This window comes from Neoarius graeffei, chromosome 18 (assembly GCF_027579695.1).
Source record: "Neoarius graeffei isolate fNeoGra1 chromosome 18, fNeoGra1.pri, whole genome shotgun sequence".
In the NCBI taxonomy this organism is placed as follows: Eukaryota; Metazoa; Chordata; class Actinopteri; order Siluriformes; family Ariidae; genus Neoarius; species Neoarius graeffei.
Window position 1 is genome coordinate 66,561,928 of NC_083586.1, and position 26,604 is coordinate 66,588,531.

General features: G+C 41.2%; 2 protein-coding genes across 3 annotated transcripts in view; one reads left to right on the forward strand and one right to left on the reverse strand.

Moving 5' to 3' along the window:
- dnm2b (dynamin 2b) overlaps positions 1-2,037 on the forward strand; it is a 50,345-nt gene extending 48,308 nt beyond the window's left edge. For both annotated transcript variants that reach the window (XM_060899298.1, XM_060899299.1), the window contains one exon: positions 26-2,037. In XM_060899298.1, the coding sequence (XP_060755281.1) occupies positions 26-92 (67 nt within the window). In that variant the 3' untranslated portion in view covers positions 93-2,037. The remainder of the gene's footprint in view (positions 1-25) is intronic.
- On the reverse strand, positions 2,038-26,206 carry trip10b (thyroid hormone receptor interactor 10b). The gene is made up of 15 exons (XM_060899300.1): positions 25,992-26,206; positions 24,486-24,601; positions 17,280-17,333; positions 17,026-17,173; positions 16,412-16,474; positions 16,175-16,279; positions 15,899-16,027; positions 12,472-12,618; positions 12,176-12,331; positions 9,128-9,151; positions 8,874-8,983; positions 8,667-8,799; positions 6,909-6,961; positions 6,654-6,790; positions 2,038-2,553 (listed from the first exon to the last, which is right to left on the reverse strand). Exons 1-15 carry the CDS (start codon positions 26,013-26,015, stop codon positions 2,411-2,413), a joined length of 1,542 nt encoding a protein of 513 aa, XP_060755283.1. The 5' UTR covers positions 26,016-26,206; the 3' UTR covers positions 2,038-2,410.
- Between the last annotated feature and the right edge of the window lie 398 nt (positions 26,207-26,604).

Below are 26,604 nucleotides of genomic sequence, written 5' to 3' on the forward strand. Positions count from 1 at the left end.
CCACTGCACTGTTTGTTTCTAGCAGAAGACCTCCAGCAGCTCCAAACAGGCCAACCATCATCCGCCCGTCTGAGCCATCCCTGCTCGACTGAACACGCATATACCTACAGACAAAGAGAAAACGATATGGCTAAAGAAGTGTGTACGTGTGTGCTAAACACAAACACACTTGCTCACGTTATCGTAAAATGAATTGATCCGCCTTAGTTCTGTAGATGTCCATAGAGACCACGTTATTATTGTGTCAATTCCATTTTCTTTTTTTAACAAGTCTATTATCAATTTCAGGAATAACCCTCACTCCACCTACACGAGCTATCTAATGCTAATTCTGGAGCGGACAACAGTGTGTAGGATCGATATGAGGAATTTATACAAAATGAAGTAAAACTCAGCAAATATAGTGTTGATGGATTTGACTTGAGCACGTTTTAATAGTCGTATTCCAGCTGCAGTGTTCAGATCAGGAAAATGTGAGACTGAATACGAATTCGTATTGAGAAACCTCTTTGTATTACGTTTTATTGCTATAATTGTCATTTATTCGAAACATTTTGTGAACAACAGACTGTTATTGTGTATCAGTTTCCTAATGTGCATGAATGAAAACGAACGTGTTTACAGATAAATTGTTAATAATTAACCCGTAGCTGGAAAAGGTGCTCGGTTTCATCTAATCAGGTTTGCGCTAATAATCACTTGTATGTTATTTGCTAGTATAATATACCTCGCTAATTGCTAACATGCTAACACTAATCAGGGACCCAAACTGGACGTGTTTTTTGCTTTAAACAGTGCCTTATATACACGACACACCCTTATGTACAGATTTAAAGTTTGTACGTGTTTATCTGCACTTTGATGCACGTGATCTCGCGCTCTAACAACGCTAAAACTTTTAGGTCGGGATAAGTTCCTGCTAAAAGCTGCAAACAAATGTGTCGAGGAGATTATCGTTGAATTAATTATAAAATTACTTTATAACAGAATCTGTTTTGCGAGTGCAATATGATCCAACTAGGAAAAGTATTTGATCTTTTTTTACTTGTTCGTGTTGTGAATTTTCAAGCCACGTTTATGAATCCGTGATCGCACGACCCGAGCAACAATTTTGAGGGGTGGTGTCAGTATGAGAGAAAGGGGTGTGGCTACATGTGTGAATAACTTAGTTTGTACAAGTCGTGAAAACAAATTGTAAATGATGACACTGAATGTGAGCATCGATTAATCAGTGTTGCATCAGATACACGTAAACACGTCGCAGATTTACAAAACTGATCAGGTTCGACTGTGATTCTTTACAGTGTTATTTTGTCGTTGAATATGCAATTATAGGAAATTGGCTTTACGTGTGACGCGGAAGTTCAGCATCATGACCGTGCTGCTGCTGCTGCTGATTTGTTAGCTAAAACACTAACGCACCGCGTTAACATCAGACCTTTGCTAGCATTAGTTAATTAGTGAGCTACGTTCATCACAAAGATAAACGTGCATGTAAACTTGCTGGCTAGCGATAGTTAAACAGTTAGCTGGCTAGCTAGCTGTGTTCTTTGAGCTAAACCCGTCGCGGTGTTATTGTCGTGATTATGATACTGAATTAACAGCAAAATCTGCAACTCCGACACTCGGTGATCCTTAACTTGCATTTAACTGCCGTGCGTTTTAAGCCAAGTAAGTTTATCACTTTGAACAGGATGATATTAGATTAGCGATGATGTTTGAAGCGTTAAAATGCATATTACTTTACTTTATTACTCCGCCTTCGTTTTCTTACATATGAAGTTTTATTATAGAGGTCATTTTTTTTTCATTTTCTTCTGTATGCATTTTTTTTTTTTTTTAATTTTCAGCCTGAACACATCCTGTGGCTAGCTTTTATTTTAAAATCTTTTTTGCATTCTTTTTTTATGAATATTTTGTATTTTGACCATCTGTGCCTTGTTATAAGTGCCTGCTTTATTATAATACTCCTCAATAAATGCAACGATAAAAAATGAGACAAGGAAAAATTAATAATAATAAAGGGAATTCAACTCATTGTCTTTCTTGAATATTTTATTCTATTTAATTTTTCATTGTATTCACTTGGAGCCTTACAGCTAAAGCATCACACACGAGATAGAAATCATTTATTCAAATTAAAATAGAATTAAAATGTAGTTTGTATATTTTATTGAAATATTTTAGTATTTATTTTTCTAAAATACTTAATGTTATTACTGAATATTTCTTTTTACAGGACTTTTATGAATACAGCGCTCAGCTGGTAGCCGTCGGCTTCTCGTTCGCTCCATGAGCTTCATAGCCCCAGTTTATTTTTATTTTTATTTTTTTGTCTATATATACAAACAAGCGTGCATCAGTGTGAGAGAAAATGTTGTGCGTGTGGAAAGAAATCGGTCTAGTTTGATCATTCGATCTTGACGTAGGATGCAGGGACGTATCCGATGTTTCCATTTGTCTTCTTCACACGCACCCATCCGTCTCCCAAGTCCTCGACCATCACACTGAGACACTCCCCGACCTGCATGCTCACTTCCCCCTCTTTCACACCTGAGGCAGACGAGAGAGAGAGAGAGAGAGACACGGACGGGACAGGGTCAAAGGGTTAGAGGAGATAACAGAAAGGAAGGAAAAAGTGAGATGCAGAAGAGACACAGAGGAGATGATGTGTGGAGACGTAATGGACATACAGAGAGATATCAAGAAGATAAATTGGGAGACAGAGGAAATAGGATGTGTTTGAGAAGACATGAAGGAGATATGAGCAGATAAAGAGGAAACAGATTTATAGGGAGAGATGGACAGAAGACGTAATAGAGATGTACATATAAGTTACATAGACAACGGACATGAGACCTAATGAAGATGTGTGTCTTTTCTGGCTTTACTGGAATACTTTATTCCAATAGTATGTTCGAGTAGCATTTTTTTTTTTTTTTTTACATCAGAGTTCTGAGCCCGGTGATGCCGTCTAAAAGATGAAAAGCAGCTTGAGGAATTTATAGTAATATAAATTATATCGCAATTGCATTATCATCTATCATTAATAGCAATATAAATACATGTATCTACAATGACTTCAAGAAATATGCATTTAGTCTTGAATCGGTCCATATGGACGGTGTTGGGAAATACAGAAGCTGGAAGCGAGTTCCACAACCTGCTTGCCCTGGGGACATATGAAGATAGATGGAGCTGGATGTTAGATTTGGTACACTGACGAGGTATAGGTGACCACTCGTAGATGCTCTAGGTGCTTGAGCAGGCAAGATTTTTGAAAACTCCATAGAAGGTTGCAGGAAGATGTGGTGGTAGGAAGTGCTGACAGTTGCAACTTTCCTCCCGTGTTCCACTGGGAGGATGCCCGCCTTTTGTAGGTCACTGACTTTGAGTCGGCGCAGAGCTTTCTTCTGAAGCCTGTCCAGTAGCTCTAGCGCTGTTGTGCCTGCTCCGCTTCATATTGGAGAAGCATATTCCATAAAGGGGCGGATATAAGCCTTGTAGACCGTGATCCGTGCCTGGAGAGGGAGGAGGTTTCTGGTGCGCCCGAGGATTATGCCACCTTTTAGCAGTCTTTTTGGCAAGGCCTTTGATGTATGGAGTCCAAGTCAATGTGTTGGTAATGATTACACCAAGGACAGTTATACTCTGTATGGGCTTTAGCTCTTCTTTCATGAAACAAAGAGGAGGGTGGTTCTGAGTCCGCTTTCTGCTTATGATCATCTCAGTTTTACTTGCATTAAATATTATGCACCAGTCAGAAGCCCACTTTTCAAATGAGTCTAGATCATGCTGTAGGCTGTCATCACAGATGTTTCTTACGCCTGGATTTTTTATGACAATGTGCAGTGTTGAGTCATCAGCAAATAGGTGAAGGTCATTCTCCAAGTGTGAGGCAAGATCACCAATATACATAAGAAAAAGCAAAGGCCCTAGAACACTGCCTTGGGGAACTCAGCAGATATGGGCGTTGATAAAGAGGTAAACCCGTCAAGTACAGCTGCCAGCTAAGAAGGATGAGATCCAGCCATGTACCGTAGGTCACCTTGAATACCGAACAAAGTCAATTTGGACAAAAGACCACGGTGCCATACATGATCAAACGCTTTGTTGATGTCGAGGGCAAGAATTCTGATTTCTTTCTGAGAGTCCAGGGCATTGTTCCACCACTGAGTAATGTATGAAACCATGTCGATTGTCGATCTCCTCTCACGAAATCCATACTGGCTATCACAGAGCAGCTGATGCTTGTCAAGATGTTTACGAATGTGGTCATGGACAATGCTTTCCATGACCTTAGATATTATAGGCAGCAGTGAAATAGGCCTGTAGTTGGAGGGATCTTGTTTATTTCCCTTTTTAGGTACTGCTATCACATGGGCAGATTTCCAGTCAGAGGGAACTGTCTTGGAGTCAAAAGAAATCTGAAAAAGTTTGACAAGTACTGGAGCAAGCTCAGGAGCACACTTCTTAAGGGCTGCTGCCGAGATCCCATCAGGGCCATTGGCCTTGGAGGTGTCCAGACTATGGAGTTTCTGCAGTACAGTTTTAGGCTGAAATCTCAGGGTGGAAAGAGTTGCATTGGTTTTTGGTAATAACTTCAGAGGACTCTTGCCATCGTCACTGAAGTAAGCGTTAGCAGCAAAGGTCCTATTCAACAGCTCAGCCTTGTCTTTCGCCTCACTTACGGTTTGACCAGCACTTACAAGTTGAGGGACAGAAGAGGTTTTGTTACTGTCAGTCACAGATTTGACAAGTTTCCACCACTGCTTGTTGTCTGTATGTTTGAGATTCTGCTCTAGATGCTGTGAAAACTGCGTGCGAGCACGGCGTAATGTACGCTGGCATTCAGACTGAGAATCCATGTACAAAGCCCAAGAATCTTTCGTACAATCATTTAGCCAGTTTTTGAATGCATTATCTTTCCTTTGGACTACTACTTTGCACTCATCATTACACCAGGGTTGATCAGAATACCTATGTTTGGTAGTTTTGGAGCGAATGAAAAAGTCCATGGCATCACTAATGTTCTCCTTAACACAAGACCACGCTTCATTTGCACTTTCCCCTTTCAAAAGAAAGGACCACTTGATTTCAGCCAGGTATGATCGCATGCCATCCCAATCAGCTTTGTCATAGTTCCAGATTTTGCATTTGCCTGGTTTGCTCTGTGTTGGTAGTTTGTAATGGGCCACAGAGGATACCACACAGTGGTCAGAGGAGCCAAGAGGAGCGCTAATGGTGACAAGGTGGTTGTCTGGGGAAGTAGTAAGGAAGAGATCCAGTTTGGAACAGTTGCCATCGTTACCAAACCTGGTAGGTTCGTCAACGAGTTGGTGGAGGCTGTTGAGTACTGCACATTCATATGCACATTCTCCATGCACACCAGTCTTTTGGCTACCTAGCCAGTCTTCATGGTGGGCATTGAGATCCCCAAGAACAATGATTTCAGATGTTGGGTGGAGTTTTTGTATATTATCAATATTCTCAGATATGATATCATACACAGAGTCATCATCTGATGGCAGTCTATAGACACAAAACAAGAAAATCATACGACCTGGAAGGGGTAGTTTCAGACAAATCATTTCATGACATGGGTCCTCAAAGTCAGTCAATCTTGTAGCGGTAATTACATCACTGTAATATACTACAAGCCCGCCCCAACCAGAATCATTCGATCTGTCCCATCTGAAAAAGGAGTAACCTGGTACAAGAAGTAGCTCAGACACACAGAAAATATGAGGCTGTGTCGAAAGTAGGTCATGTTCCAGGTGGTTCATAGGCCTCTGATATTTGTGAGACGAGCGGTAATGTTATTTTGATGAGGGCCTGGGTTTGGGTGGATGTCACCACAGGTAAGTGACAGAATCATTAGTAGTATCATAAGTTCAATTACAATTCCAAAATCATAGTCGGTCCTTGCAAAGGTCATCAACATGTAATCAGTCTGTTTCGAGGCTTTCCTTAATTGCGAAGTAACAACAAGATAAGATGACTTGGGCAGTTAACCCAAGCGAAATATAACCAGGGGCCGAAGCCACTTGCTCCTGGGGCTGAAACAGGGCCTCCCCCTTCACAGCCCGTATGGATACAAGCTAGGGTTGTCATCCCTGTAGGGAGCTGGGCTGGCCAGGAGTCCAGACTCTCAGACTCCCCTAACGTAGTAGTATTTTTGAGTAGTATGTAGTATATTTGAGTAGTATATTTAAGTAGTGTGTAGCATATTTGAGTAGGATATTCAAGTAGTATATTTGAGTAGCATGTAGTATGTTTGAGTAATATGCAGTATATTCAAGTTGTACATTCGAGTAGTGTGTAGTATATTTGAGTAGTATGAAGTATATTTAGGTAGTGTATTCAAGTAGTGTGCAGTTTATTCAAGTAGAATGTAGTATACTTTAGTATATTTGAGCAATATATGTGTAGTATATTTGAGTAGTATTTTGAGTAATATATTTGAGTAGTGTGTAGTATATTTGAGTCGTATTTTTGAGTAGTATGAAGTATATTTAAGTAGTGTATTCAAGTAGTGTGCCGTTTATTCAAATAGAATGTAGTATACTTGAGTAGTATATTTGAGTAGTATGCTCAAGTACGATATTTGAGTAGTTTGTTTGCTGATTGAAATGTGGCTGTGATAATTTTACCATCAAAGTCGTAGAGGGCAAGGCACTGGCCAATGGGGACATCTTCATCAAAGTCTTCATCAAAACTGTGGTGGAACTGATTATCCATCATGTTGGAGGGAGCTGGAGAACTTGGACATACAGTGACGTAGTATGGACTACACACACAACAGTGGACATGAGACAGGGGAGGCACAGGAACAACAGGGTGTTGAAAAGGAGAAAAGGGTGGTACATAGGGGTATTTAAAATTTTAATATTCACACGCACACACACCTGTTTGGGTTGTTGTTCTGCGTTGGGACACCTCTGGCCTCACCTAACCATGCCTGCAGAAACACAGTGAGCCGTATCCATGTTGGTCATATTGTTGTTAAATGTAACATTATCGCCCCCTGCTGGATATTATGATATTCTATTCCATTTAATTAAAGTGGAAGGTAGGGCAAGACAAAGGCTACGTTCACACTGCAGGCTGAAGTGACTCAAATCCGATCTTTTCGCCCATATGTGACCTGTATCCGATCTTTTATTGACAATATGAACGACACAGATCCGATTTTTTCAAATCCGACCCAGGCCGTTTGGATATGTGGTGCTAATTCCGATTCCTATCCGCTCTTTTCATATGCAACTTCAGTCTGAACCGCCAGGTCGCATTCATCCGACTTACACGTCATCAACAAGCCACAAACGTCACTATTCTGCGCTGAAGTAGGCGGCGGGTCTCTCAAAAAAAGTTACAACAACATGGCGCATAATCACGGGCGCAGATAGAGGGTGGGACTCGTCCCACCCAGATTTAAATTCACCTCGTTCGGTCCCCCCCACTTATAGGGAGGAAAAAACGTCTATGCTGTCTTTCTTTGCATAAGGCAAACCTCACGGAAAAATCAAAAGACTAATTACCATTCGGTTTATTGAGGTGCACAGCAGTGTATACATAGTTGCAACAACTCACATAAAACAAAGACTGATATTCGGTTGGTTGAGCTGCGCAGACTGCACAGGTTGCGAGCTCGAGCTTGGTTGCTATGGTTACCAACAACAAGTTTGACAGGCATATCGGGGTTGGGGTTGGTTTGCTGGCAGCTTTGTCCCTCCCAGTTTTTTGTCCCTCCCAGTTCAAAAAACGTATCTGCGCCCCTGCGCATGACATCAATGCGAGGGACGCTTCGGGCTGTGAAGGTTCTGAATCTTCTCAATGGAAGGACGCAGAGGTTAGGGAGCTGATTTCCATTTGGGGGGATGCAGCTATTCAAGCTAGATTGGATGGGTCATACTGCAACCGGGCGGTTTTACTTCCGTAAACACTGGCCATGCTCACTGCGTGTGACGTCGTCGTATCCTGCAGTGCGCATGCGGAACACTTTTAGGTCGCTTTTCGTTCATACTGAGGATCACATACAAGTCGCATATATTTGTTAATGTGAACGACCTCACAAAAAAATCGGATTTCACAAAAAAATCGGAATTGAGCATTAAGCCTTGCAGTGTGAATGTAGCGAAAATGACCACTTCAGAGTGGAACACAGCCAGGTGTGTGTGTGTGAGAGAGAGAGAGAGAGAGAGAGAGTGTGTGTGTGTGTAGTGGCATGGTGGTGTAGTGGTTAGCGCTGTCGCCTCACAGCAAGAAGGTCCGGGTTCGAGCCCCGTGGCCGGCGAGGGCCTTTCTGTGCGGAGTTTGCATGTTCTCCCCGTGTCTGCGTGGGTTTCCTCCGGGTGCTCCGGTTTCCCCCACAGTCCAAAGACATGCAGGTTAGGTTAACTGGTGACTCTAAATTGAGCGTAGGTGTGAATGTGAGTGTGAATGGTTGTCTGTGTCTATGTGTCAGCCCTGTGATGACCTGGTGACTTGTCCAGGGTGAACCCCGCCTTTCACCCGTAGTCAGCTGGGATAGGATCCAGCTCGCCTGCGACCCTGTAGAACAGGATAAAGCGGCTACAGATAATGGATGGATGGATAGATGTGTGTGTGTGTGTGTGTGTGTATATAGATATATATATATATATGTAGTGTGTGTGTGTTGATACCTGGTATCTGGAGAGATCTGTCCTCAGTCGGTTGATGTTGTGTGTAGTTTGGTTAATCTGAGGCTCCAGACTGGCCGGATCTCCCAGCTGATTGTTCTGCTCATACACACGTCTCATCTTATTCAGAGCCTCACTGCACACATCATCATCATCATCGTCATCATCATCATCATCACTGACATGAGTGGTATGTCTGTGTAAGGCTACCTCTGGTCTGTCTCTTTCTGCAGCTCCTTATTGAGTTCAGCAATTTTCTCCTGAAGACGTTTCTTCCTCTGGTTTGAGGGCAAGTGGGAGAAATCCTCCAAAGGAGGGGGCTACACACACACACACACACACACACACACACACACACACACACACACAGTAGTACAGTAGTAGCTCAAGTATAACCTATATTCATACACTGTTTGAATTAACCCCTGCATTATTATTATTATTATTATTATTATTATTATTACCATGTTTCTTTCGCCACTCCCACCCTGAAAGAAGCAGAACAGAGAATCGTCACAAACAGTTCACGCACGTTTTAACACAATAATACAGCACATTGATCGAGAAACCTGTTTATAATCCACAATCTGAGCTTTTTGTTTTATTACAAACCCAGAATTCAGAAAAAGCGCTTACTGGATGTGAGTCAGTGAGAACTCAACCTTACATCTACAGTCCTAGAATTAAATTTGAACATTTCAGTTTTACAATTCTAACCGTGGTTCTCAAAACTATATAATTTCAAGTATAATAATAATCATCATAATAATTCCAGAAACACAGCTCACAGGTTTTTATTAGAAACTCAACATAGTTAGACATGAACATGAAAACTGCAGTCCTAAATATACAATAAAAAATTTCAGTTCTATAATTATAGCTATAGTACTAAATATTACAGTATAGAAGTATAAAACAGAAATCTTGAAATAATACATAGATATAACTATTTTATTAATCCTTACAAGAAATTACTTAACTATAGAAGCCTTGTTTTATTACTGTTGTATTATAAATCCAACATTCTCACCCTAGAGGATAAAAATTCCCATTCTAAAACTCTAAGTATGGTTTGAAAAAGAAAAAAACTAAAAGTAGACAGCAAAAAAAGCTATTTTAGCAAATGAAAATATTGTAAATCTAGTCAAATGTTTCTTAATATTACAATAAACAAGATGTGAGATTACTAAGACTATTTCACTGAATATTTTACTATTTTTAAGCTCTAAATTTGATTATTCTGTTTGCAGATAATTTGGCTTCTTTCCAGAAATGAATGCTTAAAATTAGCAAATTATCTGCCAATAGAAGAAGAAAATTCAAAGCTTAAAAATAATAACTATTTCTACAAATAGTTTTAATAAGCTTATATTTGGTTTATTATCATATAACAGGAAACTCTAGATAAATGTGGCTCAAGATTCAAGATATTTTAACTTGCTGTCATCTTTCTTTCGTTTTTCTTTTTTGCCATGTACAGGAATAATTCTAGAAGCCTAGCTTTCAGATTTTATTATGAATCCAACATTCTCAAACTCAACATTATAAGTGCAGTCCTATAATCATGAAATATTCCAGCTCTAGATTTATAGCGATAAAAGTACAGCATTACTTTGTGAAACTGAGTAAGAAATCATGGTTTAGTCCTCAGACTCTAGCTAGAATTCTAATACCCGAGTTGTAGAGGTCTAATACAGTAGAAAGGTCGACATTACACATGAAGATAAAAGTAGAAATTGTAAAGTCAAGTTTATGTACAACCCCGATTCCAAAAAAGTTGGGACAAAGTACAAATTGTAAATAAAAACGGAATGCAATGATGTGGAAGTTTCAAAATTCCATATTTTATTCAGAATAGAACATAGATGACACATCAAATGTTTAAACTGAGAAAATGTATCATTTAAAGAGAAAAATTAGGTGTTTTAAATTTCATGCCAACAACACATCTCAAAAAAGTTGGGACAAGGCCATGTTTCCCACTGTGAGACATCCCCTTTTCTCTTTACAACAGTCTGTAAACATCTGGGGACTGAGGAGACAAGCTGCTCAAGTTTAGGGATAGGAATGTTAACCCATTCTTGTCTAATGTAGGATTCTAGTTGCTCAACTGTCTCAGGTCTTTTTTGTCGTATCTTCCGTTTTATGATGCGCCAAATGTTTTTTATGGGTGAAAGATCTGGACTGCAGGCTGGCCAGTTCAGTACCCGGACCCTTCTTCTACGCAGCCATGATGCTGTAATTGATGCAGTATGTGGTTTGGCATTGTCATGTTGGAAAATGCAAGGTCTTCCCTGAAAGAGACGTCGTCTGGATGGGAGCATATGTTGCTCTAGAACCTGGATATACCTTTCAGCATTGATGGGGTCTTTCCAGATGTGTAAGCTGCCCATGCCACACGCACTAATGCAACCCCATACCATCAGAGATGCAGGCTTCTGAACTGAGCGCTGATAACAACTCGGGTCATCCTTCTCCTCTTTAGTCCGAATGACACGGCGTCCCTGATTTCCATAAAGAACTTCAAATTTTGATTCGTCTGACCACAGAACAGTTTTCCACTTTGCCACAGTCCATTTTAAATGAGCCTTGGCCCAGAGAAGACGTCTGCACTTCTGGATCGTGTTTAGATACGGCTTCTTCTTTGAACTATAGAGTTTTAGCTGGCAACGGCGGATGGCACGGTGAATTGTGTTCACAGATAATGTTCTCTGGAAATATTCCTGAGCCCATTTTGTGATTTCCAATACAGAAGCATGCCTGTATGTGATGCAGTGCCGTCTAAGGGCCCGAAGATCACGGGCACCCAGTATGGTTTTCCGGCCTTGACCCTTACGCACAGAGATTCTTCCAGATTCTCTGAATCTTTTGATGATATTATGCACTGTAGATGATGATATGTTCAAACTCTTTGCAATTTTACACTGTCGAACTCCTTTCTGATATTGCTCCACTATTTGTCGGCGCAGAATTAGGGGGATTGGTGATCCTCTTCCCATCTTTACTTCTGAGAGCCGCTGCCACTCCAAGATGCTCTTTTTATACCCAGTCATGTTAATGACCTATTGCCAATTGACCTAATGAGTTGCAGTTTGGTCCTCCAGCTGTTCCTTTTTTGTACCTTTAACTTTTCCAGCCTCTTATTGCCCCTGTCCCAACTTTTTTGAGATGTGTTGCTGTCATGAAATTTCAAATGAGCCAATATTTGGCATGAAATTTCAAAATGTCTCACTTTCGACATTTGATATGTTGTCTATGTTCTATTGTGAATACAATATCAGTTTTTGAAATTTGTAAATTATTGCATTCTGTTTTTATTTACAATTTGTACTTTGTCCCAACTTTTTTGGAATCGGGGTTGTAGAAAGAAAAAGAAGAAAAAAGAAATACTCCGTGTTTACATTTAAGTTAAATCGGAACGTAATTTTAACAGAAAGTGGAAAGTGGTGCAGCCAGTTCATTATTATCTCAGACGTTATAATTACCCTGTGTGTGTGTGTGTGTGTGTGTACCTTAGTCTTTTTGAACAGCTGTTTGATGCGGACTTTCGGCATGTGCTGTGTGTTGTCCGCACTTGCAGGTCTGATTCCTTGACTGTAATCCTCAAACTCGACATCAGCAGGGGGCACTAGACCTGATTTATACAACTCGATGACGGTCAGTGAGTCCTGAAACACACACACACTTTACTGGGCCTCAGTCAAACACACACATCTACTGGTAACTGTAGGCTGGTGTGTGTGTGTGTGTGTGTGTGTGTGTGTGTGTGTGTGTGTGTGTGTGTGTGTGTGTGTGTGTGTGTGTGTACCTGTTTCTCATACGTGTTGCTGCTCTGTGTGCTGATTTTCTCCAGACAATGGCTGATCGAGGGCAGAATGTTTCTCTCACTGTCGGCCAGCATGCCGTAACCTTCCGCCAGTTTCCTGATCCTCATCTCCTCCATCTGCTGCAGCTTCTGAGGGACACACAAAAGGGCAGGGGTCAATACATAAGGGGTGGGGCCTACTCGTGTTCTTGTTTGTTTTTTGCATTCTCCTTTCCTGCCTCCACTGAAGAGAGACACTTTACAGTGCTTCGGGTCAGCAATAATCATTACAGAGAGTCGCGTACTGTAACAGGAAGAGGAAATCTGAAAGACATGACAGATGATCAACCACAATATCATTTCCTCACTGTTAACTCCTTCACACAAAACTCATAACTTTTAAATACAAGATTCTGTACAGTGAGTGTATTAGGCTCCAAAAAAGCACACCGTACTATACAGAGTTTTGGAGATCCTGAAGTTTGTGGCCAGAAAAGTGCACAAAAACATCATCCCCTGAGCAGAGAGTCTGAGGCGGAGATTAAAAAAAGAACTATACTTGTTGCAACAACATAATGATCCCAAACTATTTTATTCTTTTATTTTAATGACTAATTTTTAACAAGCACGTCTAGACGTGAACACATTACTCCTGTGTTGTCGTCACTCCATTGGCTTTCAGTCCATTTTAGAATTGATTTTAAACTTCTGTTGTTTGTTTTTAACGCCATCAATGGCCTGGCTCCCTCTTACTTGTCTGAGATTTTAACTATTCGGGATCATGGTAGGGCCCTGCGTTCTTCGGGTCAGCTTCTGTTAGAAGTTCCAAGGTTGAGATATAAACAGTGAGGTGATCATTCTTTTGCTGTCGCTGCTCCCAGACTGTGGAACAATCTGCCCCCGACATTCGCACCACTATTGATCTATTGATCCCGGCCTTTTTAAATCAAAGTTGAAGACCTACATTTTTAGATTGGCGTTCAATCCTGACTAGGGGAGTCCTGTTTTTGAGGGGTGCTTCATTTCGTCTGTTTTATTTCATGTACTTCTGAAAGGCTTTTGGTAATGTGCAGCACGGTGGCACCTTCCGCAGTTAAAACCTGTGTTTTTATGTGTTTTGGTGTTCTGTTTTATGGCTTCGATGTAAAGCACTTTGGGTACCTTTTGGTTATTGTAAAAGGCTATATAAATAAAATTTGATTGATTGATTGATTGATTGATTGATTGATTGATTGATTGATAGGTGTGTTTGAAAAAATTTGTACAAATAATGCCTCTTTCAAACTCATCAGAGGTTAAATAATTTAACATGCTAGCAGTAATGTGAGTCACCCCCAAGCCTTCCTTTCCCACGGGGCAGGGACACAGCCCCTCCACCTCCAACATAACTGTCAACCAGGCTGGACTCTCCACAGTCTGCCACCCAGGGTGGGGACCTGTCCACAACACAAGGGTGTTCAGTGTCCATGGCGATCCTCTCCATGAATCGCCACTTTATTAAGGTGGAGGGGTTTGAGTGTCCAAGTGATCCTAGGAGCAACTGGGGACAATTTGCCCCTGGTAAGGTCTCTGAAGGAAAATTGGTCCTCGGTGAAGGGCTAAAGTAAGTGCAATTCAAACAACTCCTTTGAGAAAAAAAAATCAGGAGCCAAGATACCTTGCCCAGGATAAGAAAACTGGAGCCCCACCCTGGAGCCAGGTCTGGGGGAGGGGCTCATTAGCAAGTGCCTGGCGGTTGAACTTTTACCCATGGGGCCTAGCCAGGCTCAGCCCGAAAGAGCTAAGTGGGACCACTATCCTGTGGGCCCATGACATGCAAGAGGAGCCATAGGGGTCTGCTGCATTGTGGATCAGGCAGCAGCTGAAGGTGGAGGCCTTGGTGGTTTGATCCCCAGCTGCCAAAACTGGCTCTAGGGACATTGAATGTTACCTCTCTGGTGGGGAAGGAACCTGAGCTTGTGTGAGAAGTTGACAGATAGTGACTGGATATAGTCAAGCTCACCTCAACACACAGCATGAGATCTGGAATCTCCTGGAATGTCCACTATTCCACTATGGAGGTGCCCTGGGGGAAAGGCATCAGACAGGTATGGGTTTACTTAATAGCCCCTTGGTTTGGTGCTTAAATGTTGGACCAGAAGGTGTGTTCCAACTTTATGGGGATCACACTTCTCAACCTCCCTGGGAAAGTTAGTGCCAGGGTACTGGACAGGATAGTCCATCCATTAGTTGAAACTCTGATTCAGGAGGAGCAATGCAGTTTTTGCCTTGGCCATGGAACATTGGACCAGGTATTCACCCTCACAAGTGTACTGGAGGGTTCATGGGAATTTGCCCAGTCTACATCTGCTTTGTGAATTTGAAAAGGCATATGACTGTGTTCCTTGGGGTGCCCTGTGGGGGGTGCTTTGGGAGTATAGAGTACTGGGCTCACTGCTATGGGCCATTCGGTCACTATATAACTGTAGTGAGAGTTTGGTCTGTATTGCTGGCAATAAATCAGACACATTCCTGATCGGGGTTGGTCTGCACCAGGGCGGCTGTTTGTCATCAATTCTGTTCATAACTTTTATGGAAAGAATTTTTATGTGGAGCCAGTGGGTAAAGAGTGTCCAGGTCCATGGGCTCAGGATTGCATCTTTGATTTTTGGAGATGATATGGTACTGTTGGCTCCATCAAACTGTGTCCTCCAGTTTGCCCTGGGGTGGTTTACAGCTGAGTGTGAAGTGTATGGGATGAGAATTAGCATCTCCAGGTCTGAGGCCATGGTTCTCAGCCAGAAAAGGGTGGCTTGCCTGCTCCAGTTTAAGGATGAGTTGTTGCCTCAAGTGGAGGAGTTAAAGTATCTCAAGGTCTTGTTCATAAATGGTGTAGGAATGGAGTGGGAGATTGACAGGCAGATAGGTGCAAAATCTGCAGTGATACAGACGCTATATTGGTCTGTCATAGTAAAGAGAGATGACCCAAAAGGCAAAGCTATCAATTCACTTGTCATTCTATGTCAATGGCTACAAGCTATAAGCAGTAACCAAAAGAAAAAGATTGTGGCTGCAACTGGAAGATATGAGCTTCCTCGGCAGGGTAACTGGGCTCAATACTGACCCCACGACCTGGATAAGTGGTGGATAATGGATGGATGAAAAGCATCCATCCATCCATCCATCCATCCATTATCCATAACCCCTTATCCTGTGCAGGGTTACGGGCAAGCTGGAGCCTATCCCAGCTGACTGTGGGTGAGAGGCAGGGTACACCCTGGACAAGTCACCAAGTCATCACAGGGCTGACACGTTTTCCAGTATCATGATACATTGATTATATTATAACAGACCAGAGACACACAAACAGAACTTTAGGGTTCAAACAAGTCTGAGACATGACCATGGAGAGTTTTGTGTGTGTGTGTGTGTGTGTGTGTGTGTGTCTCACATTGAGTATCATGGGAATCTCTGTGTAGTAGACGCGCTTCTGATCCTTGTTGTATTTCTGCAGTTGCACGGCATAATCATTCTTATACTCATCTGATTGGTCGAGACGCTGACGAGCGTGCATCCGGGCCTGAATCACACACACACACACACACACACACACGTTAATGGTAATATCTCTTGATATGGTGACCTCTGTATAGTCTGATGTGTGTGTGTGTGTGTGTGTGTGTGTGTGTGTGTGTGTGTGTGTGTGTGTGTGTGTATGAGTGTATACCTTGTCTACATCTACTTTGGTGGAGTTGGGGTCTTGTTCTGTTTTCTCTGCTTGCTGATTGGCTTTCTCTGCTTCCTTCCACTCCTTTTCAAAGCGCTTCTTACTCTACACACACACACACAAATAAAAACATATACATACTTTTGCAATATGTATATACGGTATAACCACACACACACACACACACACACACACACACACACACACACACACACACACACACACACACACACTTACATTCTCGAGCTGTTTGTAGCTGATCTCCAGGTTCTGTTGGCTTTTCTTCACATCGTTCAGATACTGAAACAGAAAGGAGACATTCACCTGTCAATCATCTGTGTTTCCATAGTAACAGCTTACTGTCTAACAAACACAAACAGCAGGATACACAAACAGCTCTCTCTGCCTCATCTCTCTTCTCAGCTGTCTTTTCTGTTTCTTTCTTTTGCTCTCCGTTTTTGCTCTCTCATTCCCCGTCTCTCATTCTGACTCTTCTTTCTTTTTTGTACCCGTCTTTTTCCTTTCCTCTCTTCTTTCTGTCTTACTCTCTTCATATATTTTCATTCCTTCATTTAGCTTATCTGTCTATTTCTTTTCTCTATCTGTTTCCTTTCATGTTCCCCCTTTCCCTCCATCTCTACCCATCTCTCTCTCTCTTCTCTATATACATCATATTTTTCCATCTCTTTCCATCTCCCTCTTTTCCATTTGTCCTTGGTTGTTTTTCCCTCTTTCTTTTACGCTTATCTATCTCTTTTCTCTATCTCGCTCTCTCTTGCCTCTTTTGTGTCCTTTCTTTCTCATCTCTTTCTTTTTAACTGTCTCTCTCCCTCTATCCCCCCATTTCTCACACTCTTCCTCTCATGTTTGAGCTCCTGCAGGTATTTGTTGAGCTCCGCGCAGATGTTCAGGTTCATGTTCTCGACCATGCTCTCCCGCTGTGTGGCGCACTCGCTCAGCTCACACAGCATGTCCTGAAACACCTGCTGATTGGAGAACCTGGTGGCACATGACCAGAAACACAGCATGTGATTGATTCAGAGGTGACTGAGAATACCAAAAAACAAATTCATAATAATAATAATAATCTCAGACACACACTCACTTCGTCTCCTGGTCTTCTTTGTTGCCTCGTCTGGAATATTTTTTACAAAGAGCTCTATACATACATACAGAGAGAGAGAGAGAGAGAGAGAGAGGGATGATGAATGTTTGTTGTTTTCAAATCAAACTTTTTCATGAGGTTAAATTCATCTTAACGTTGTTGCGAGGCAATTTGAAAACTGAAACGCACCAAGAGCATGCTAGCTAATTACTAAGATTATGTTTAGCGAGATAGCAAGCATGATGCTCTTAAAGTATTTTTATAATGACACTGTAAAGACACGGCAACATTCAAAACTAGAAACAGAACCATCCTGATTCCTATCATGTTCAAAAGTTTGGGGTCACCCAGACAATTTAGTGTTTTCCATGAAAAGTCACACTTTTATTTCCCACCATAAGTTGTAAAATGAATAGAAAATATAGTCGAGACATTTTTCTGGCCATTTTGAGCATTTAATCGACCCCACAAATGTGATGCTCCAGAAACTCAATCTGCTCAAAGGAAGGTCAGTTTTATAGCTTCTCTAAAGAGCTCAACTGTTTTCAGCTGTGCTAACATGATTGTACAAGGGTTTTCTAATCATCCATTAGCCTTCTGAGGCAATGAGCAAACACATTGTACCATTAGAACACTGGAGTGAGAGTTGCTGGAAATGGGCCTCTATACACCTATGGAGATATTGCACCAAAAACCACACATTTGCAGCTAGAATAGTCATTTACCACATTAGCAATGTATAGAGTGGATTTCTGATTAGTTTAAAGTGATCTTCATTGAAAAGAACAGTGCTTTTCTTTCAAAAATAAGGACATTTCAGAGTGACCCCAAACTTTTGAACGGTAGTGTACATTACTAAGAAAATATTCAGAGTGACTAACATTAAACTTAGTGCTAACATGCTAACACAACTTCCCCAAACTGCTACCTTCTATACTGAGAAACATCAACGATACATCACAACTCATACATTTTTGTGAAGATTGGGTTTTTTGGTAAAGAATTATTTTGATAAATATGGTAATACAGGGTGAGCGATTGATGCTAAGTGTCAGTAAAGTGTAATTTTATTCATAGAGAGACTTTTTTATTGATTTAGCAAACACATCTAAGCAGGGGCGGTCCTGGGGGTGGTCCTGGGGGCGGTTCGACCGGGCAGCCGCCCGGGGCGGCACGAGCGTGGGCGTGAAAAAAAAAAAGAGCTCGTGCAGGAGATCAGGAACTTTCCTGACTTGCTGTCAGCAACTGTGACCCCTCTTGAGCTGATCACACTCATGCACGAGAAGGAGCTATCAGAGATCGACCCCAATTTCTGGACTGGACTCAGAATTGCTGCCACTCTGCCTGCCACTGTGGCTCAGGCAGAGAGGAGCTTCTCGAAGCTAAAACTGATCAAGACTTACCTAAGGTCAACAATGTCACAGGAACGGTTCAGTGGCCTTGCTGTGATCAGCATAAACCACGCCTTAGGGGAACAAATCTCATATGAAGACATTGTGGAAGAATTTGCATCCAGGAAGGCCAGAAAAGCCAACTTTTAGGTTGTGCTTTCACTTTTGCATCCTGAATATAATTGCCACTTAAATGTATATAGACTGTTTTCCTCTTACTTCTTTTGCATGTCTTGTTATTTATGACAAATTATAGTGGTTTGCCATTTTTGCCACTTTAAAGAGTGTTAACTTCTTCATTTGTTACTCCTTGTTATTTATGATACACAATAGTGTTTGTTCTTTCTTCTTATGTGTACAGTAATATGTATAGGATTTACCTCTTCTCTAGGGGCGGCACGGTGGTGTAGTGGTTAGCGCTGTCGCCTCACAGCAAGAAGGTCCTGGGTTCGAGCCCCGTGGCCGGCGAGGGCCTTTCTGTGTGGAGTTTGCATGTTCTCCCCGTGTCCGCGTGGGTTTCCTCCGGGTGCTCCGGTTTCCCCCACAGTCCAAAGACATGCAGGTTAGGTTAACTGGTGACTCTAAATTGAGCGTAGGTGTGAATGTGAGTGTGAATGGTTGTCTGTGTCTATGTGTCAGCCCTGTGATGACCTGGCGACTTGTCCAGGGTGAACCCCGCCTTTCGCCCGTAGTCAGCTGGGATAGGCTCCAGCTCGCCTGCGACCCTGTAGAACAGGATAAAGCGGCTAGGGATAATGAGATGAGATTGCATTTTACCATTTTTGCCACTTTAATGTATCGTATTTTTAGATCTTTTGTCACTTCATGTTATTCTGTAATTGTGATTGTTTAACTGTTTAGCTTCTTTTGTTATTTATATGTTGCGACTTTAATGGAGGTTTAAGTCTTCTTGTTAATAATAATGGTGAATGGTACTCTGTGATACGGTAATTCATTGTGCACTCTGTTGGTAAAACTGACTGACTTGTGCAATATTTTGACCATCGGGTGGTGCTGTAGTGCAGTTGTGCTTTCTTAAATAGCTGTGGATAGCTGTAATGCGAAGTCATTGAGTCTTTTTGTTTATTGTTTATCTTTTATTGTTTATCTTTGTATTTTTTATTGCACTAGTCATTAAAACTGGAAATTTGTTCTTGAAAATAGCTGTTGTGAGTTTGTGTATGGGGTCGTGTGTGTTCTGGACGAAGTTAGTGTTTTCTTAGGTGGTGGGTGGGAGGTGGTTGTCGGGTTGGGCCGGGGGGGGCCAGCAGGGGGTTTCGCCCGGGGAGTAAATCACTCTAGGATCGCCACTGCATCTAAGGAAAATACTCATGATCCTGATGGAGCTCTCTTATGTCTACTGCTAAGCTCATTTTCAGTAACATTGAGGGATTTTGGGGCATCCATATTGTCCTGTTGCCTAGCAACAGTACTCTCAGTATTGTGCATAGAGGATTTTTTTAATAGGAAGTAAGAGAGTGAGGTGTTTCGCTTCCAGTGTTGAAATAATGAATTGTGATGGTAAATATGCCTTAATGGTATTTATTAGACTTGAAGGATGATAATCAGTGTGTGATTCACTCGATACAGATAGAGAATGTACACTGGAGATTTTAAACAATGATGTGTTTAGGGACTGGAAATAAATACACAAATACTGACCTCAGAATAGAAATTGACATGACCTTCTTTCCGAAAATGGAAAAATCAAGCATCTTTGTGGAATTTAATGTGTAAATATTTGCACGAGTCAAACTGAACGGATTTACAAAAGTTTCAGAAATTATGATTTTCTTTAACACTGAATTAATGCTGTAAATGGAATAAAGATAAGCGGTTTAAACTCCACGGTATATTACAGATATAAAAGTGCGAGTCATATGACATCAGATTGTGCAACAATAAATTACAATACAAACTTATGATGATTCAAATCGATGAAATAAAAAATGAATAGCAGCCTGATAATAATCACGAATCTCTTAGTTTTTCTTCGCTGTAATTGCACTGTTTAGACAGCAGAGAGGGCAGTAATGTACAATAGCGGGAATACACGTGACTTCACTGTAGGCAGAAGTAACGTAGCTCTAATGCTGCAAAAACACACAAAAACAAACAGCTGTAAAATGTGAGAGTTGTTGCGTGATTGTGTACAAATAGATTTAATAAGAAATCGTCTCTCTCTTTTTACAGACTGCTGAAAGATAAAGAAAAGAGAAGCAAATAGAGGCGGAACAAATGTTCATCAAAGTTTATTAAGAAAAGGAATACTTGTTATTAATGTTTTTCATGTTTAATAAAAGGAATATTTTAGTGAATAGACTATTATACTTTACTTCAACCTTTATAAATATGGGTGAATAATTATTGTTGGTTATTAAGAAAATGAAAGTGTTTTTATTTAAAGTGACACAGTTCGATGTACGGTATTAAAAAGATGAATAGTAATCTGTGGAGCTAGAATTCAAGTACCCAGTACCCTGGGTACTTGAATCACATGCTGTATTGCCCGCTGCCTCATGCCTGTGAAGGAGAATGAGCTGGAAAAACACTGTGCACTAATGTTTAGACTCGGGTACAAAAACGGCTTGTCTGCTGTGTTTTCTCTCTTTTCTGGTGTGTTTTGCCTCTGACAATGTGAGATACTTCTTGATTCAGGAGTCTTCGTTCAATCTGGGCGATCCGCCATGTTTGCTGTGGCTCCATGGTGGCGACCTCTGATTCACGCATGACCCCAAGTGACTTTCCCGAACTGGCTACCGAGCGGTTTGTAAACAGACTAGCATGTGGTTAGGACACCCCGCGTTAGGAAGTAAAATGTATTGAAACGATGATGTATACCAGCTATGGGGATGGGTATCAGCTCAAACAGTTCAGAAAGGGGAGGGGTTTAAATAATTCCTGAACCAGCACATCGACCTATGTCCCTTTAACAAAATTAACATTTAAATTGATAAAGAATAAAAATAAATGTCATTTTTTGGTAATAAAATTTGCTTCATTTAATATTTTTTCAAAAGCATGATGGGAAAATTGAATCATGAACCAAATATTGTGAATCGAACCGAATCGTGAGTTGTACGAATCATTACACGCCTAAACAGTGCAGTAATCCGTGCAAATGATACGAATTGAAGTCGATCACGCTGAAGCTTACGTGAGTTCGTCTTCTTATGTGTTAACACTCAGGAGCACGAGAGGATACAACAGCAACACAAACTCACATACTGTATAGGGATCACATCAGATTGTGATATCCTGTTTCCGTAGCGATCCCTGCTCCTGTCCACGTGTACAATCACTCTGGATCTTCCTGCAGTCTTTTGGAGCCACTGAGGTGGCCGACTTGTGGTTTAAGGAGTTGAGGTACCGTAAGTTAAAGAAATCTTACATTTTTGCAAGTTTAGCTTGAAAAATGAACATTTCTCCCACCCACCAGTTCTTAAACCTCATCATCGTGTCTCCATGCCGTTCGCTAAAACACCTTCCTGACGTTTTCTTGAGTTATCCAGCTCACAACTTCTACACCATCTACATTATATCTGTTTCCATGAAGGCTTTTTTCTACCAATTGTTGCATCCAATTAAACTATCATTCTTATCTAATCTCTTATTTGCCTCCTTCTGAAGCTATGACCACAACAATCCCACAGTCTGAGCCATAAAACACAGAGGAACCAGGTGTACACTACCGTTCAAAAGTTTGGGGTCACTCTGAAATGTGCTTATTTTTGAAAGAAAAGCACTGTTCTTTTCAATGAAGATCACTTTAAACTAATCAGAAATCCACTCTATACATTGCTAATGTGGTAAATGACTATTCTAGCTGCAAATGTCTGGTTTTTGGTGCAATATCTCCATAGGTGTATAGAGGCCCATTTCCAGCAACTACAGTGGTGCTTGAAAGTTTGTGAACCCTTTAGAATTTTCTATATTTCTGCATAAATATGACCTAAAACATCATCAGATTTTCACACAAGTCTTAAAAGTAGATAAAGAGAACCCAGTTAAACAAATGAGACAAAAATATTATACTTGGTCATTTATTTATTGAGGAAAATGATCCAATATTACATATCTGTGAGTGGCAAAAGTATGTGAACCTTTGCTTTCAGTATCTGGTGTGACCCCCTTGTGCAGCAATAACTGCAACTAAACGTTTCTGGTAACTGTTGATCAGTCCTGCACACCGGCTTGGAGGAATTTTAGCCCGTTCCTCTGTACGGAACACCTCACATGAACTGCTCACTTCAGGTCCTTCCACAACATTTTGATTGGATTAAGGTCAGGACTTTGACTTGGCCATTCCAAAACATTAACTTTATTCTTCTTTAACCATTCTTTGGTAGAACGACTTGTGTGCTTAGGGTCGTTGTCTTGCTGCATGACCCACCTTCTCTTGAGATTCAGTTCATGGACAGATGTCCTGACATTTTCCTTTAGAATTCGCTGGTATAATTCAGAATTCATTGTTCCATCAATGATGGCAAGCCGTCCTGGCCCGGATGCAGCAAAACAGGCCCAAACCATGATACTACCACCACCATGTTTCACAGATGGGATAAGGTTCTTATGCTGGAATGCAGTGTTTTCCTTTCTCCAAACATAACGCTTCCCATTTGAAACAAAAAGTTCTATTTTGGTCTCATCTGTCCACAAAACATTTTTCCAATAGCCTTCTGGATTGTCCACGTGATGTTTAGCAAACTGCAGACGAGCAGCAATGTTCTTTTTGGAGAGCAGTGACTTTCTCCTTGCAAGCCTGTCATGCACACCATTGTTGTTCAGTGTTCTCCTGATGGTGGACTCATGAACATTAACATTAGCCAATTTGAGCAAGGCCTTCAGTTGCTTAGAAGTTACCCTGGGGTCCTTTGTGGCCTTTCTGACTATTACATGCCTTGCTCTTGGAGTGATCTTTGTTGGTCGGCCACTCCTGGGGAGGGTAACAGTGGTCTTGAATTTCCTCCATTTGTACACAATCTGTCTGACTGTGGATTGGTGGAGTCCAAACTCTTTAGAGATGGTTTTGTAACCTTTTCCGGCCTGATGAGCATCAACAACGCTTTTTCTGAGGTCCTCAGAAATCTCCTTTGTTCGTGCCATGATACACTTCCACAGACATGTGTTGTGAAGATCAGACTTTGATAGATCCCTGTTCTTTAAATAAAACAGGGTGCCCACTCACACCTGATTGTCGTCCCATTGACTGAAAACACCTGACTCTAATTTCACCTTCAAATTAACTGCTAATCCTAGAGGTTCACATACTTTTGCCACTCACAGATATGTAATATTGGATCATTTTCCTCAATAAATAAATGACCAAGTATAATGTTTTTGTCTCATTTGTTTAACTGGGTTCTCTTTATCTACTTTTAGGACTTGTGTGAAAATCTGATGATGTTTTAGGTCATATTGATGCAGAAATATAGAAAATTCTAAAGGGTTCACAAACTTTCAAGCACCACTGCATCACTCCAGTGTTCTAATGGTACAATGTGTTTGCTCATTGCCTCAGAAGGCTAATGGATGATTAGAAAACCCTTGTACAATCATGTTAGCACAGCTGAAAACAGTTGAGCTCTTTAGAGAAGCTATAAAACTGACCTTCCTTTGAGCAGATTGAGTTTCTGGAGCATCACATTTGTGGGGTCGATTAAATGCTCAAAATGGCCAGAAAAATGTCTCGACTATATTTTCTATTCATTTTACAACTTATGGTGGGAAATAAAAGTGTGACTTTTCATGGAAAACACAAAATTGTCTGGGTGACCCCAAACTTTTGAACGGTAGTGTGTATGAGATCACTTGCCTGAGCTGCTTGGTGTAGTTCTGCTCGATGTCTGTTCTCTCTTTGACAAACTTCACGTAGCGATCGATGAGGTCCAGCCCCATCTGTGTGTGCTTCTCAATCGCATCATGCTGGTCCTGAAATACACACCCACACATTCATTTTACTATCCTTGTGCATCCTTGTGAGGACCTTCCACTGACAGTGATTACAGGTTTTCTCAGTTGCTTTGGCACAATCATCAGATGACAATCGTTCTTCACAAAAATATTCCCGCCGTGGGAGAAATGTGGAAAAGGCTCCATACAGTACAGTTTTATATCATTATGAGGATATCTAGTATTCACCAGCGTGTAAAAACATGCCCACACACACACACACACACACACACACAATCTAGTCTGACCAGTCTGTCTTTACTCGTACTCAGTGAAACTCACCAAGTTTCTGTCAAGCAGTGAGTTTTCCACGTTTGTGCATCAAAAGCAGTTTGAAACGTAAATCATTTACTGCAGATTAGTGTTGTGTTTTACACCAGAGCGCTGTTCAATTCTGCATTCTGATTGGTCAGAAGAGAAGGTGTTGATTAATTCTCTCTAACAGCAGCTCTGACAGGTTTATATTAATGCTCTCGTTCTAATGTTATCATTTCTATAGCAGCGTGTACAGGAGACGCTCCACTGATCATACACGGATTTAAAAAAAATCCTTGAAACGGTGAAGATTTCTGCGAGGAGAAATGTGTTTATTTATGTAACGTCTCTGGAAGGAGTCTCCAGTGTCAGCGCTGTGTATCAGTCAGAGGTGAAGCTGGAACTGTCAGTTTTCCAACATTTACAGACAGGAAAATACTACGGGGTAATAACAGTAACCGCGTCACTCAGAGTTTTACTGAAATATCAACACGCCATGTTTATCTCTTATATAACATTATCTGTAAGAATTCCAAGGCTTCAGATGCGTCGTTAGATATCCGTCGTTAGGGAACCAGATGAACTGAGTGAGTCATGTCTAACCTGAACATGTACGTGCAGAGGATTGAGTTTCATTGTCCTACTTTGAACAGAAGCCATGTTAGAGGATCTGTGGTGAAAAGGGAGCGGAGTTTAAAGAGTGAAAGGGTCAAAACAGCAGGTTGTGTGATCCAGGATCCACCAGAGCAGGATGTGTTCCTCTTTCCTTTTCTCAAGTCTCAGTTCCTCTCAGGTTCTTCGAGAGCTTTCTTTTTCCCTTCCGCCTTTCACTTGTTATTTAGAGTTTGTGAGTTGGATTTATGTAACGCTGCATTGAAAATGAAAGCATTTCAAATAAAATAAAAATAAATCTTACTGCAATTACGGGCGAGAATATGATCTTACCCATCACACTGTTCCTCAGTTTTAGCTCATATACTGATTTGCTTTACTGCACCGTAATCCCTCGCTTTGTCCCTGCACAATCCCTGAACTTTATGAGGCTTGTTCAATCACACACTCGAACCATTTTAAAGGAGAACAGTGACAGTAACAGGTGGGGGAAGAGACCTACCCAAAGTGCTGAGCCCCAATCCATAGCTTCACGTTCTCACCCAGGAAGCGTCTTTATCCAAAAAGGTTTAATCTGATACAATAAAATTTCAGTCCAAAGGTCCACTTTATGGTGCCTGTTCTCTCAGCGGGGCGGCGCAAAACTCCCACCTGTCCTACGACAAGTGCCGTAAAGGTTCCTCAACCTGTCTCAACACACACACACACACACACACCCACACCTAAACCACTGTGTGTACAGTTCCTGATTCTGGACAAACCGGCTCGGCTGCCTAGCTGCATTTTTCCCACTCAAACACAACACACCCCAATTTCATGCTTCTCACATGCAAATTTAAAAAAAAAATGCTACCTAAAGCCCATTAAATATTAATAAAAAAAAAAAACTCCTAATAATTGACTGTGCAATGATTTATTTATGGAGTTTGCACCACTGGAGACGATAAGTGTTTCACTTCAAAAGCAGACTTCCTGTCATGGCTGATCAACTCCATCTGGAGAGCACTGTGTACACTTTTATTTATATATTTATTTATTTATCTTGGACTCTTAGTTGAAAATAAATGGCAGTGGTGGGAAAAAAAAAAATCCCTCACTACGTTGACTCAACCCCA